The sequence below is a fragment of the Brachyistius frenatus genome, unplaced genomic scaffold (assembly GCF_029030835.1).
Source record: "Brachyistius frenatus isolate BFR_SWC_R1_liver_20210118 unplaced genomic scaffold, ASM2903083v1 Contig_28, whole genome shotgun sequence".
NCBI lineage: Eukaryota > Metazoa > Chordata > Actinopteri > Embiotocidae > Brachyistius > Brachyistius frenatus.
Genome location: NW_027210627.1, coordinates 2,526,667 through 2,541,276, shown reverse-complemented (window position 1 = coordinate 2,541,276; position 14,610 = coordinate 2,526,667). Strand labels below are relative to the sequence as shown.

Sequence of the window (14,610 nt, the reverse complement as noted above, 5' to 3'; positions counted from 1 at the left end):
TTTCTCTGTGTCAACAAACACAATGACTCATTGTGGAAGTAACTTTGGCAACTGTGTTACCGGTGTCATTGATGTAACCAAGGCCTGGAGCTTCCTCTCTACAGCTTTGCTCCTGAAAAAAAAAAACCACAAGCACTCAAAATCTATGAGTTGCAGCAGAAAATTTGATAAAAGCGACTCCCGAACTGCACTCCAGCAAAACTGTCATATGTTACTCATGTTTCTCCTATTGTACTTCTGTTTCACAAGCTATATTATACACAAGGTCGCATTAAAAGCTGTACAGTGCTGTACATCAAAATGCTTCAGTGGTCGAATAAAGACTGCTGGAAGCACAGAGAGAAGGCTTGCTTTTAAAATCTAAATTAGTGCAGTACAAAGGGAGCCTTGAGTTGCCATGCCACCACTCTTCTAGTTAGCCTTCTCTTTCCCTCTTCCTTGTCATAGTTTTAGGCTCATGCAATACTAATTAATTCAACGTGGGTTGGTAGCCTTCAAAAAGACTTCATGTCATTACATTTTAATGAACATTACATTAATTTGGAGGCTCCTGTTTTTTTGTAAAGCAAATTGCATTTCCCCTACAATGATGCACATCGGGAGCAATTTGGGATTCCTCAGAGACTCTGAAGGTATCACATGACCACCATATCATACTTATCTCCTGTATTAACAACTGCACCATCTCCATTACAACGGAGTAGACTGTTGATGATGGCCATGACGTGCGCCTAAAAGTTCAAGAAATAATCCAGTAAATGGATTTTCTGCAAATATTTCCTTGGTCAAATTAGTATTTTCAAGGTGAAAAATTAACCTAATAACGGAGATATTTGGATCACCTTAACCCTCGTGTTGTCCTCGGGTCAAAATGACCCGCAGCTGTGTTCAACCAAGTTCTATTTTATTTCTATATTTTCATATTTTTTGGGATCATTGGTGACAAGGATGCTGTGAGGGTTTCTTTAAACCAAAAAAAAAAAAATCCCCAAAAATATAAAAATATAGAAATAAAATAGAACTTGGTTGAACACAGCTGCAGGTCATTTTGACCCAAGGACAACACGAGGGTTAACTGAGTTCATGTCCAATTAAATGTAGGATTACACACAAGTGTACATCATACAAACAGTAATATACACACAGGCCCTGGTTTTACCAATCTGACCAACCAAAAAAGAATGGCCAACAATTTTTAGCAACATTAAGCAATTTTAAGCATTAAAAATCAGACACAATGAGCGACTTCTGTGATTCCAGTGAAGTATTTAGTTGCTGAATTACCAAATATTTCTCTGATGAGTTGTTTGAAAAATAAACCAGAAACATGACTCCAAATATATGCCACTGTCGCTTCATATTTCCTGGATTAGTCACTATTCGCTAATGAGTTTTTAATATCAACCTACAAAGAGATAAAACATCAGCGTTGTGTTTGCAGGCTGTTTCATCTGCCTCCAAGTGGCCAAAACAAGTTTAGGCAGGTTTAAAAATCCAAGTCAACGAAACAACAGAACACAACTTTGGCATTCATTTGATGTGAAAAATGTTACTGTCTCGTCAGTGGTACTTTGTTCCTCACCAACTCCCGAGAAATATCTGTCATTTACTGATAGACGCTTGATCATATGGGCGCTGGGCGTATGTTGAGTATTTCTTTGAGCATTGTTTTGATAGAAAACACAAACGGCAGAACTTGAAGAATCACACACTCACTCACGGAGCTATGTAAATATAGGGGGCAGTAAAACCAAAATAATTAAAGGAGGCTTACGACCACTGTAAAATTGCAGTTTCTGGCAATACGAGCAATCTCTTCCACGAATGGAAATATTAATAGAGAAGTAGTGTCACATGATGTTTATGTTCAATACATGCATGTATGCAACACAAATTTGCACATGAATGTTGATGGGTTAACGTCTGTGATCCCTTCTGTATCTAATCATATTTTTTCATTCACCCTGATAACCAAAAACACCTCTAGACTTTTGTATGTAATTGCTGTCATCTACAGAAAGTCTGAGTCATGAACCCTATTAGCTGAGAAAAACCTATGTAATAATCTTTAAGTGACAAGAAATACACATTTTATCTTTTCACATGCAGTCGCAGGCCCCCCCCCCACACACACACACACACACACACACACACACACTTTCATATCATGAGGTCAAGTGTCATTATAGCGTGACGGGCCTTGACAGCAACCCCTTTGTTTCCTCTATGGGCCTTTTCCATGCGCATGGCTTTCAATTTACTTGGCTTTAAAGAGGCAGAGTGTTCACAACCTGATGCTGGACTTGACCTCTTTTACTCCCGCTGATGCTTCACACTTTCTTGGGCTTTCATGGCCGAAAGCGTGTCAATTTACTAGCCGCATCCCGCCCCCTGCGTGACAAACAGTGGCATCTCTAAAAATATAGGAATTGATATTAAGGTCTCGTTGGATTGCCTGCAGGCAGAGATCCCAGGAATAGCGTCAGCGTCGTTTCAAAGCGCAGCAATTATCCCAGGCCAGGCTGGACGAATCGATTCCCGCAGCCTTTCTAAATGCTCCTGGCCAATTATAAAAGGTATCCTCCCTTACGCTGTCTATCCGGGATGTGGCCATCACCAACTGGTGGGACTATACGCCTGGAGCACGCCGTCTTCCTGCCTTTCTGCCTTTTCTCTTCGTTTTATTCCTCCTATCCCGTCTTCTCCTTTTGCCCACTCCACTGGTAAGACGCTCTAATTGTAACGGAGGGGCGCCCCCTTCCTCTTCGCATCATACTCCACGTGATCATAACCAGCTGCTGGTGAGAGAGAGAGAGAGAGAGAGAGAGAGAGAGAGAGCGAGAGACAAACACCAACTCGCTGCGACTCTGAACACACCGCACATACAAAGTAAACCGTGAGGACCGCCGCTCGTTTCACTCGTGGATTCTATTACCGCCGTCGTCTCCAAATCCTGCTCGTGGGATACTCTGGCTTCATCCTCTCAGTTTTTTTTTTTTTTTTTTTTTTTTTACACAGTTTTATTGCCTCATTTTGATTCATCCACCCCCCCTTTGTTTTGTTTTTTTTTCTTTCCCATCTTTTCTCCCTTTCTCCTCATCCTTGAGCATCCTCTCCTGCTCGCAAGTCCTCTTGCTTGCCTCGCTAACTTTTTGTCACCCGACTCCATCCCACACAACCTCCTCCATCGCTCACAAACCCCTCAGCAGTACCTCCGAGTCCTCTCTTTTTTTAAATTTTTTTTGTCTTTTTTTTTAAATTTTTTTTGGCGGGGGGTGTAATTATTATTGCAGCAACCTCTCTCGGATCGGGCGGAACCCATTTGGTCAGTCTACGCGGGGGGGCGGAGGGGGGGGGGCACGGCTACATGGGGCGCACGGTCTCGCACGGAAAATGGTCTGCTGTCGGTCTCTAGGCGCCCCGCTGAACCTGCCGGGATTGGAGTTGTCGGTGCGCGTCTGCTGCGTCTCTTTCCCACCTCGCCTGTGCGGTCGGGGCCAGTGAGAGTATGGGTCTGACCGTGGCGGCGCAGGCACCGCTCGAGGAGCCCCGACGTATGCGCCAGTGGAGCGGGACAGCGGGAGGCTGGCTCAGGATCACCCTCGTCTCGTTTCTCGCCACTTTACCTGTGGAGCAGCTGCGCGCTTTCCCTTCCTCCCTCAGCGACTGCCAGACGCCGACCGGATGGAACTGCTCCGGTGAGAGTCATTTTCATTAAAGGCAGAGTTGCAGTCTTTGCTCCAGGCTCTGTTTCATCAAATATATTCTTGATTTAAACGTGCACCCTTTGTCCAAGTTCAGCTCGTCTAAGACTCGTAGACCGCCAAGCGTGGCTGTATCAAAGTTTAGAACTGCTCCGGTAACAGACGCCCTCATTTTTGTTATTGTGGATTTTGTGATTGTATCTCAACGACCACGTCTGGGTTTTGGGTGCTGGTGCTGTGGAGCGTTCAGCCTGCAGATAGCCCACAGGAAAGACTGCAAAGTCTCACAATGAGAGGATGTAGAGTTTACGTGAGGTGGAGTGATGTGCATTTAGCCTTTGTTGAGTTTGTCTCGGCGCGTGACACACCAAAGCATGCAGGGCCGATCATGTCACCTGGCAGGCGAGGGGTGGTGGTGGTGGTGGGGGGCGGGGGGGGGGGGGGTCGATAATTTCGATCTGACAAGTGGACACAGCAACATTAAAGGATCATTTAAAGGGAGAATTAGAGCAAGGGGGACGACTGCCGCCAGAATAACGCGATGTGAGCCACAGTTGAGGCAACAGACACTCGCACTAATTAAAATAGGCTGCTTCATTATAGGTCTCTGTGTAACTTGAACATTGATGGTCCTCGTCAACTCTTGGATTCAGTCACCTAAATCTCAGTTTGCCCGTTGATTTAAACCTAAATTCAATCCTAATCGTAATTATAGTCAGAAATCTAGTTTTATGTTCTTATTTTTGAATGACAGTTGTTTCTTCAAGTGTTACTTTAAATAAAATCCCGAGTCGTTTCTTTTATAGACCACTGAGCTGTAAACTTGTTTTCTCCCCTCGGTGCCCAAAAAACGATAAAAGGAGCGGCGGACCGGGCTGCAGAGCACAGCGCCTCACCTCCCTTTGTAAATCAGCCGACTGTGCCGCCATATATTTCCCCTGTCGCCTGTCCAAGTCTGAGCCCTTAAAATAGCTCCAAGCCGATCCCACACACACTCACGGGTAGTAGCAGTATTGATATTATAGCTCATAACAGCCAAAGACGTCAATATGGAGTCATGACTGCCGTTTGCAGCCTGAAAAAGGAAGCCTATTTAAAATGACATCTTAATGAAAAACAAAAGGGGAAACATCTCCTTCATATTTTGCAGACATCATAAGAAATGTATTAGACTATTGACATGTAGTTGGAGATATATATATAAAAAAATATTGCATGATAGATTCAGGCTACATTTGACTTAATTGCCCGTCAGAAGATAGGGGCTTAATTTGGATGTCAAAGTGTTTTTTTTTTTTTTTTAATAATTTGATTATGATAATAGCCTAATTAAGTCGGGCTTAATTAAACACGCACAAATACGACCAAATGAGAAATATCTTTTCTATTGCAATCTTGTGGAACATTGTTTTCATTATGCTGAGCATCTTTGGCGATTACATCTTATTTATATTTTAGGAATTGGAGAGTTTTCACCAATATTATTGATCTGCAGTTGGGATTTTCAGTTTAAAGAAACGGTTCTTGCCTTCGAGTTTTTCGTCCAATAATACAGTAAATAGCAGTGATGAATAAACTCATCTCTTTGAATTAGTTACTTTGCTGTGATTCAGCCCGATAACTGCACATTATTCACATTCACCTCTGATAGTTTCCATACCCCCATTATGTCTTGTATTGAACTGGAAGACTGTTTCGTGCTGCTGTCGATGGTGGTGATGATTTGCACGTAATGACCAATAATGGTACACATCCTGTCCAAATACACACTTGCTTACCTCCCCACTTCCTGACACTCTCATATGCATTTGGGGCGAAGGCTTTTATCCAACACGCCTTAAGGAGGCCTAAGTGCATATTGCTGAAAACAATGAAAACACAAACACACACACACACACACACACACACACACACACACACACACACACACACACACACACACACACACACACACACACACACACACACACACACACACACACACTCGCTCACTCACTCACATACACGCACCCAGCAATTACAATTAATAGAGTATGACAAGTGACGTGTAATCCACCATAAAAAACAACAACTATAAGGCCCTTTCAATAATAATAAAAATAATAAACTCAGAGTAATTGGGCAGAGCTTAATTATCCACTCCTTCCTGCATATCATGTACTTTCACAGCAACACCAGTATGTGACAGTTTTCAGTCCAGGGAGAATAACGCTGAATAAAAAAAAAACAGTTTGGTGATGAGTTCAGTGTCACTTTAGTGCTAAGAGACAGATAATTATGGGCAGTAGTAGTTGAACAAGTTGAATTTAATGTTGTTCCAAGTTCAACTTGATTTGACAAAAGATTGTCATTCTGTTTGGTTTGCATCTTCGGATGGCTGGAAGAGCTGTCGCGGAAGACTTTACTGAGGCAGAACAGAGGATCCTAAAATGATCCTGACACTAAATTCATTTTTGTTCTATTGTGAGTACAGAGATAGATTTGGTCTGGAGATGTGTGTTGAGTCTTTGGGATAAATGTAATGTGTAAAGTTGCACTTGTCGGGATTTGTGAAAACACGTATGGCGCACGCAACAGTAAAACTGCACAGAAAAAGAATATGTTCCCATTACTTGGTATTCTACATGTTTAAAAAATAATATTTGGAGATATTTTAGAAGCTGTAATCGACACACACGCACACACACACACACACACACACACACACACACACACACACACACACACACACACACACACACACACACACACACACAGTATGTGCCAAGACTACAAAGTTGTTGATAGAACTGTGAAATGTTTTTGTCACCCGCCAGTATATTTAAGGAGTATTGTCATAGAAAATTAAGTAGGCTATTATTTTAAAAATGTCTTATCTCTGTAAAGATTTATTTCTGATACAACATTAGACTATAAATTTAAGAGCTAGGCATTTTAGCCCTTTTAACACAACACAATTCAAACTGTCACTATAGGTATGGCCCAGGTGTAAATAATAAGATCAACGGTGGCTGAATTTCATTTAATTTCAATGCTCCAGTTAACGGTATTATACATATATTGTGCAAGCTCTCTGTTCTGACTTTCTAGGACACCTAAATGGAACCATTGTTAATGAAATTAAAAACAGTTGTGCGTTTTCCTGTTATGGCATGTGATAACGCTTGCTGTGACAAGGGTCCTGTTGGCAGGTGAGTTGGTTGATTTTCTGTAGATTTATTTTCAAGCTCCATCATAAATTATACAGTAAAAGGTTCTCCTCATCAGGTTGTAAAAAAAAAAAAAAAAAAAGGGCTTTTTTTTCAGCTTTCCGTTTTCTAATGTTAATGATGACTGTCCCGGGCACCCAAACATTAGTAGAGTTTCATTAGGTTCTGGGCTTGGATCAATATTTTTCACCTTGTACTTACTTGTAGGCTATATTATTTGGAAACACTATGTCAATTTCCGTTAATATGCAGATGACACCCACCGTTATTTACCCATAACGAAGGTCAGTTAGTTAAACTTCAAGCACATTGGCCTTCATCACTGTAAGGAACCTTGGAGTTATTTTTGACCACTATATGTTTTTTTTAACTCACATAAAACATGTTTCAAGGACTGCCTTGTTTATCCTGTGCAATACTGTTACAATTTGAAACATCTTGTCTCAAAGTGAATCCGTAAAACTAGTCCATGGATATTTACTAATTCTACGCTGCACTTTTGTAAATGAGAGAATTTGTTTTTTGAATTTCTATAAATAAAGACATTGGCAGTAAATTAAAATTTTCATGAAATATTAAATCTACAATACAATAAAGTGCGCAAAAAGTGAGGGAGGTCTGAATGCTTTCAGCAACCCAAGGTCCTGAATCTATTCTCCTTCAGGTCTGTTTCATTCCCGGGGGAAATATCTAGCTGTTTAGCAGCTAAGCGCTCCATTATTTTACCCATCATGTGACTCTGGGCAGGTAGTTTACAGTTTGTTCATTAGGGATTTTTTTTGCTGTAAATAGTTGTAGCTGAAACAATGTGGATTTAAGCCAAAGCAATATAACCAAAACAGTAAGCTAAAAGATGCAAATATTATTCCCACAGTTGAGAATAAATGTTTTGTACTGCAGCCTGAAGGCTCTTTTGAAGCAATGTCGACAGTATGTAAATTTAGTTGCGTGAGAACAAATACTGACGCTCCATCCAAGTCTTTATACATATAAGCTAAGGTAACATTGAAAGTCAACTATTTTCAGACAAATTGGCCGGGTTTTCATGTTCGTCCAACACAGTTAATTGTGCATTTGGTATTTTGTGTAATTATCACAATCAAACCATTGTTATTATTTTGCCCAACATTTTTTTGGCTTTCACATCTTTCAATAAATGAACGAAGTCTGTGTTATCTTTAATAGACACACTTGCAGACGTTTGCCAACTATCCGCTCACATATTTTGGCCATATTCATGCTTAATGAAACAAGTAGGAGAACAAGTGATTCATCTCTTCATGATGATCCAGTCGGTCCAGTCATCTTCATCACACATTATTGAATTGTAACAGCGGTACCGTATGAATGTTTGGTCACAGCTTAATCACCCCATGATATGCCTTACAACTCTTATGGACAATCCCTTCTAAAGTGAATACCTTTGCTATTGTTAACTTTGAAAAGTCCATGTGATGCTTTGATAGTGGAAGTGACGGGGATAAGTGCAGAATATGCAAAGCCTCCTGTAAATCCCATCAAGTGGAGTGAATTACCAGTAGTCTGGAGAGAATTGGCCATCTGCTTCCAAGATTTGTCAACTCAGCGGTCAAAAGTACTTTTCTTGCATTCAGGTCCAGACCTCTGACAGTAAACAGTAACAGAAAATGGATTATAAAACAAGGCAGAGTTGGCACGGTCTATTCAAAAAGGGATCTAAAGTTACTAATTGTCAAATGGCTGTACTGAGGGAGTTTTTTTTGGATGCTGGTTAACTGAAAATGTTTTATTTCCCCATGTGAAAAAATACCTTTGAAGACAAAGACTTGCTGTAATTAAAGTAACCCTTTCTCATAATGATGTGAATGCTGTCAATGTATGTAGTTATTGGGGATTTTAATAAGCAGACATAATGATGGCTGAACTGCAACTCCCTCGATCACAAACATGGAAACCTGTTGCAAAGTTATAAAAAAACAAAACAAAAAAAAAGGCCCCCAGCATGAGAGAGGTCAAAAGAGGATGTCTCACCACCGTGGTTGTTCAGCCTTCATTATTAATTTAGTCTACTTTAATTATTGATCAGCACAATGCTTAAAACAGGAGGGAAGGACTCCTTGTTCTTCTTAGTGTAGTGAAATTCCAGGTAGGTAGGAGGAGATGCATTTGGCTGACAAGCTTTCTCTTTTAGACAAGTAAGTGCTTCGCTTGCCTTCTTAATCGTTAGCATATAAACATTACCTTTTCAATATTTGATGTTTGCCAGCTTGTTTTCGTTAATTATTCAGCTCACTGTAATCTCCTCCTGGAACGGCAGGGCAGGAGCAGGAAGTATACGTTTTCCTGGCCTCTGACACGGTGCAACTTGGGCTGTTCGCAGAACCTGTATCAACCAGCGGCCATTAACATAGAGTGGAAGACGGGATGAGAGAGGGACGTGAGAAACAATGAAAGCCACGGTGAACAACGGCAGCCCGAAACATCATGAATTTCATATTTGATGTTATGAAATCCTTTTTTCAAATGTTATCACAGCTGAACAGGAATAGTTTCTCATGTAACGCTGCTGTTCAGTATCAATCATCACTGTCTTCCCTACAGTTATTTGTTTTGTATTGTTAATGTTGATGATGTTACAATCGGAGTTGTTCCATTTTAAGCGTCAGACTCTTATTTTCTCAAAAAAAAAATGACATGTGGTGCAGTGCTTAGTATTGTCGCCTCACAGCAAAAAGGTTCTGGGTTCGAATCCGGGCCTGGACCTTTCTGTGCAGAGTTTCCATGTTCTCCCTGCGTGGGTTCTCTCCGGGTACTCCGGCTTCCTCCCACCGTCCAAAAACATGCATCTCAGGTTAATTGGTGATTCTACAAATTGCCCTTAGGTGTGAATGAGAGCGTGAATGCTCTTTGTTTCCGTCTGTCTCTATGTGTTGGCCCTGTGATGGACTGGGCGACCTGTCCAGGGTTAACCCTGCCTTCACCCAATGTGAGCTGGGATAGGCTCCAGCCCCCCCCCCCCCTCCTCCTCCCGCCCCCGCGACCGTGTTCAGGATAAAGCGGGTATAGATAATGGATGGATGGCATAATAAGTTGGTTAGCACGCTATGGGATAGCAGGTGCCAGTGTGTCGGGGCAGTTGTTATATAGTCAGGTTTTTGGCAGATCTTAGTTTACATTTCAAGCTTTTTTATCATTACAAATTCAAGCTGTGCAAATTCCAGCCTGTCAGGACACTGAGATCATGTTTTTCCAAACAGGAAGACAAACTTTCATACCCAGTTCAGTGCTGAAACACCTTACTCGTCTCCTTGTCCGGACAAGACACAACTAACTGTTGCTCCTGAACCAATCCTTGCACACTAGTTCATGTTGATCTTTGCTCTTGCCAGTATTTGTAAAAGTAGTTGCAGTTGTATCAGTATCACTACCTGAAGTCTGATAGCAAACTTAACAACTTAATGAATGAAACATCACAGCATCAGGTGTCATTCACCAACGCCTTAGATACCTTTAATTTAAGGGTCGGGTATCATTAGCATGTAATACACCCCCCAGTCCACTAGAGGGCAGTATGTTACGGTTTTGCCTCGCGTAAACATAAAACCAGTTATGTTTAGAAAAACAACACTATTTTATAAAGGTTATGCACAAAAACCTCTTAGGTTTAGGAAAACAAAACTAGGTTATAAGTGTTTGGCACAAAAACTCCTCGGAAAGGTTTAGGAAAAGATTTCCCTCACAGACTTGGATGCAGGTTTCCGGGATGAAATTCTGGTGTTTTATACTTCTGACCACACCAACCTGCCTCCCTGTAAAAACTTACATCGGTATCTACAGTTTGTAAGTGGAAAAGTTCCAGACAAAATTGTCACTTCAGTGTAAAGACAAAGATAAAAAAAAATTTTTTTTAATCCAGTCTCAAATTTATAATGTAGGAATGCCAACCTAAAGATTGTTTCTTCTGCCACAAGTTTTGAAACAAAGTTTAGTATTTAACGCATTTATTATTTTCAGCGTTATGGTAATTAAACAGTACTTTACATAGGCCTACAGTCAAATGCCTTACTAAGAACTATTTAATATTCTGTACTACATAAACTTGTTTCCATTAAAAAATACTTCAGAGACAGCAACAATTGGTTTATGTCTTTGGGTGATTAAAGATAATCCTGATCATAGGCATGCTGTTTTGACAGGTTTAACATTTTTGAGCTCTACACCAATGTGCTGGAAGGAAAGAGGAAGTGTTGTTACTTGCACTTTTCGAAATGTTTTTATTCTTTTAAAATTTCTGTTGTCACGCTCTTATAAGGTTGGCAAAAAGCTCAACCCCCCCCCCCCCCCCATATTCATACCAAAGTATGAGAAAGCACTTCTGAGGTCGTTTTGCTTATTGGCAATCATTATCGAGATATACATGTATCACTTGCATCCGTGTAAACAGAAACAATCTCCTTTGTCATTTCACCGTAAACAGAGTGTCTTCATCTTGATTGGGCTGTTGTTCATAAGATGATAAGAACGTCTCCAGCAGTAATAAATCTCTCCAAGATGTTGTTTACAATTGATACATGTATTCCTCTCGCTTCCTGGTTCCTAAAGATGTCCAAGTTACACATCTGTTTCCTGGTAAACCAGACAGTTTAATGGCATGTGGAGGAGTCACTTCTTTTCCCTTCCATTGAAAAACTGTCGGATCTTTTTTTTTTTTTTTTTCAAAGCCTGCCCAGGGAATCTTAAAAAAAGGCTAATATATCAAACTGAAATTAGCTTGGAGGGATTTCTCACACACACACACACACACACACACACACACACACACACACACACACACACACACACACACACACACACACACACACACACACACACACACACACACACACACACACACACATTTCCCATCTTACAAATAGTCTACCAGCTGCCCTGAAAAGGATCTGATATTTTCCAACCATTTGTATACACATAGCCCGTAGTATGATTGTCATCATAACAATGCCTCTCTCCAATGATTATCATCTTCATCAACATGCCAGTTGCCTGGGTGCCAGTTTTTCTGTGGCTTTCCAGACTGCCCTCTTTGGGCTAAGGGCTTTGTTCCATCCGTGCACTCAAACTTCAAGACCTCTCATGTCACCATTCTTGGCTTGATGATTGTATTTTTGCAAAGAGAGCTTTACACTTTATGGTCATTCAGGACCCTGGCAAATAGCAGGTTTGTTTTAGCATGGGCTTCTCTTCTATGGGACATTATTGCCTGATGGGTTGTTCCATGCCAAGGAGGGCTTTTAGAAGTGCAAAGGGGCATCAGTTATTACAGTTAGGTTACGGAAGGTACTCTGTCTGAGTGGCCATTATAATAAGACATCTGTGAATCGAAAATAGCAGTGTAAAATATCTGACTTGTAACGGAAATTGAGACTCTTTCTTTCTTTCTTTCTTTATTTCTGTCTCTGTGACTCAATTTTACTGTTAAAGTTTCAACAGTGTCAAAAGACGAGCTTTTCATGGGCTTTGTGAAACCAGGTGAGGTTTTATATCAATAGCACCGGCAACAATTTTGGAGTTTCAGATTATAAAGGCAGTTTCAAACTGTTTTTTTTATTGAGATAAAATATGACTGTCATCCAATTAATTTTACTCGGGTGTTTTGGCTTTGTAGATTGGTGAGTGGATGTTTTTTTAATGCAACTACTTGAATGATGGTAAAACCATGAAAACATCGAGCTACATGAGGGGGTTGTGTTACATTGTGTTCCCGGTAGAGTTAGGTAAGACTAATTAAAGGTGATGTCTATGACTTTAACGAGATGCTACATCTAAAAGAAAAGATGCATTTTCTCCTGTGCTTAACAACTATGTAACAACTTTCAGTATGTTCAATGTGCAGCGATTTACTTGAGTGATTTCCATAGGTAAGAAAAAAATACAAAACCTTCGTATGTCTCTCTTTTTAGTTAAAAAATATTTTCCATAAGGCCGCAAAGCATGAACCGAGACAAATAAAGGAACAAAACTCACACTGTTCATCTTTGAACATCAAAGATGAGAATCTTTGATGTTCATATTCACCTTCAAATTCCAATTTTACTATGCCTTCTGGACTTCAGGCTCTTGTTGTCTTATTTAATGCTTCATTAAACATTTTAAAGATGCTTAAAACTGTCACGCCTGAATCCTGCAAAGAGGACACAAATGAAATGCATCTTTTTACGAGGCATTAGTAACTGCTATATAAGGTATTATATCTGAGTGCTATCATCCCACAAGTCTGAATGTGGACTGTGCTCTTTTGCTGCAATGTCCCTGTTATTCGTTCTCCTGAAATCAAGATTTAAAGTCTCTATATTGTGTAACTATTCTGGAGATTTTTATAGTGGGCTACTGTAAAAAAAAAAAAAAAAAAAAAAAAAAAGATCACACTTTGGATATTACACATTACATAAACTGGGCCAGTGATCTTAATTACACAATACAACATTAACTACTTATCATGTTAGTCTGTCTCTTTGCCCTTCATGTGCACTTTAGTCATGTAAATAGTACAACTTAACAAATTGACTATTGAGATTGACCCAATATTAATGTTTGAGTTTAAAAAAAAAAAAAAAAAAAAGGGGATTTTGACAGTTGCAATTACTGAATTGTGTGCCACTTGAGGGTTGTGGAAACAAGTTGTTAACACATTTGAAGTTGTTTAGCATACAGTTGCTCATTTACACATTGAGCAGTTACAGAGCCACATTATCATTCATCTGGCGTGGTATTTGTGTCCATCTGCTGAGTGTAAGGCCAATATTCATTCTCTTTTAGCTCTGTTTTTGGTCTCTACCAACTGCAGAGGGAAATCTCTGGCTCTTTAGCCATTAAATGCTTCACTATTTTCACCAGCTGGTTTCTAAATGCTGTTTTGTGCTAAAACGGTAATGCAAGGTTGTTTTTTTTTTTTTTTTAGCATGCTGTCGCAAAACAACAATACAGTAAAATTGGTCAGACACCTAAATATGTGGTATTGATATTGCAACTGCAATTTATTATTTCAAAAACATGACTTAGCCAATTTAAGGCTATTTAAGTTATATATATAATTTTGCATATCAGACAATTTATGCAGATATCGGCATATCTTTGATGAGCTAATATATGCCCTGTTATAACGGTTGGGCTTCAGTGTTTCTTCAGGCTGATGTAGACGATTTCATAGATGCATAATAATGCTTGATTTTTACATTTAAGTTCTAAAAATATACACATTAATTGAGAATCAGAAAAAAAAAAATAATTTGGAGACAACAGCTGAAACTGGTTCTAGTCAAATCCCTCATGCTATCATCAAGCATTTTTTTTTTATTTATTTATTATTATTTTTTTTACATTAAATTTAAGTCATGGGGTTTTATTTCTAAGTTGTCTATGCATACAATAATGCCCCTGGGAATGTTTTGCTCACCATGAACAAGGGTGACTGTTATAATATCTTCTGTATTATCACTTTTTTATTCATCATTTTAATTCATATCTACAGATAACTTGAAGAAAAGAAACACCCCACCTTGAAATTAATTAGATACTATTCTTGGGAAAATAGGCTCAGTAGAAAAAGCCATAATGCTTTTTGCTTTAACAATAAAGTTACTATTTTTATGTCAGTTGGAATTTAGTTGAATATAGACCTACGTACAGTCCATTGCAAAAAGCCCTAATGTATAAGGGTT

General features: G+C 39.7%; 1 protein-coding gene across 1 annotated transcript in view; it reads left to right on the top strand.

Annotated features, from left to right (window-relative positions):
• Positions 1-2,835: 2,835 nt before the first annotated feature.
• Positions 2,836-14,610, top strand: part of tmeff2a (transmembrane protein with EGF-like and two follistatin-like domains 2a) — a 113,112-nt gene continuing 101,337 nt past the window's right edge. Inside the window, exon 1 of the mRNA XM_069698914.1 lies at positions 2,836-3,698. Coding sequence (XP_069555015.1) covers positions 3,509-3,698 — 190 coding nt within the window. The 5' untranslated portion in view covers positions 2,836-3,508. The remainder of the gene's footprint in view (positions 3,699-14,610) is intronic.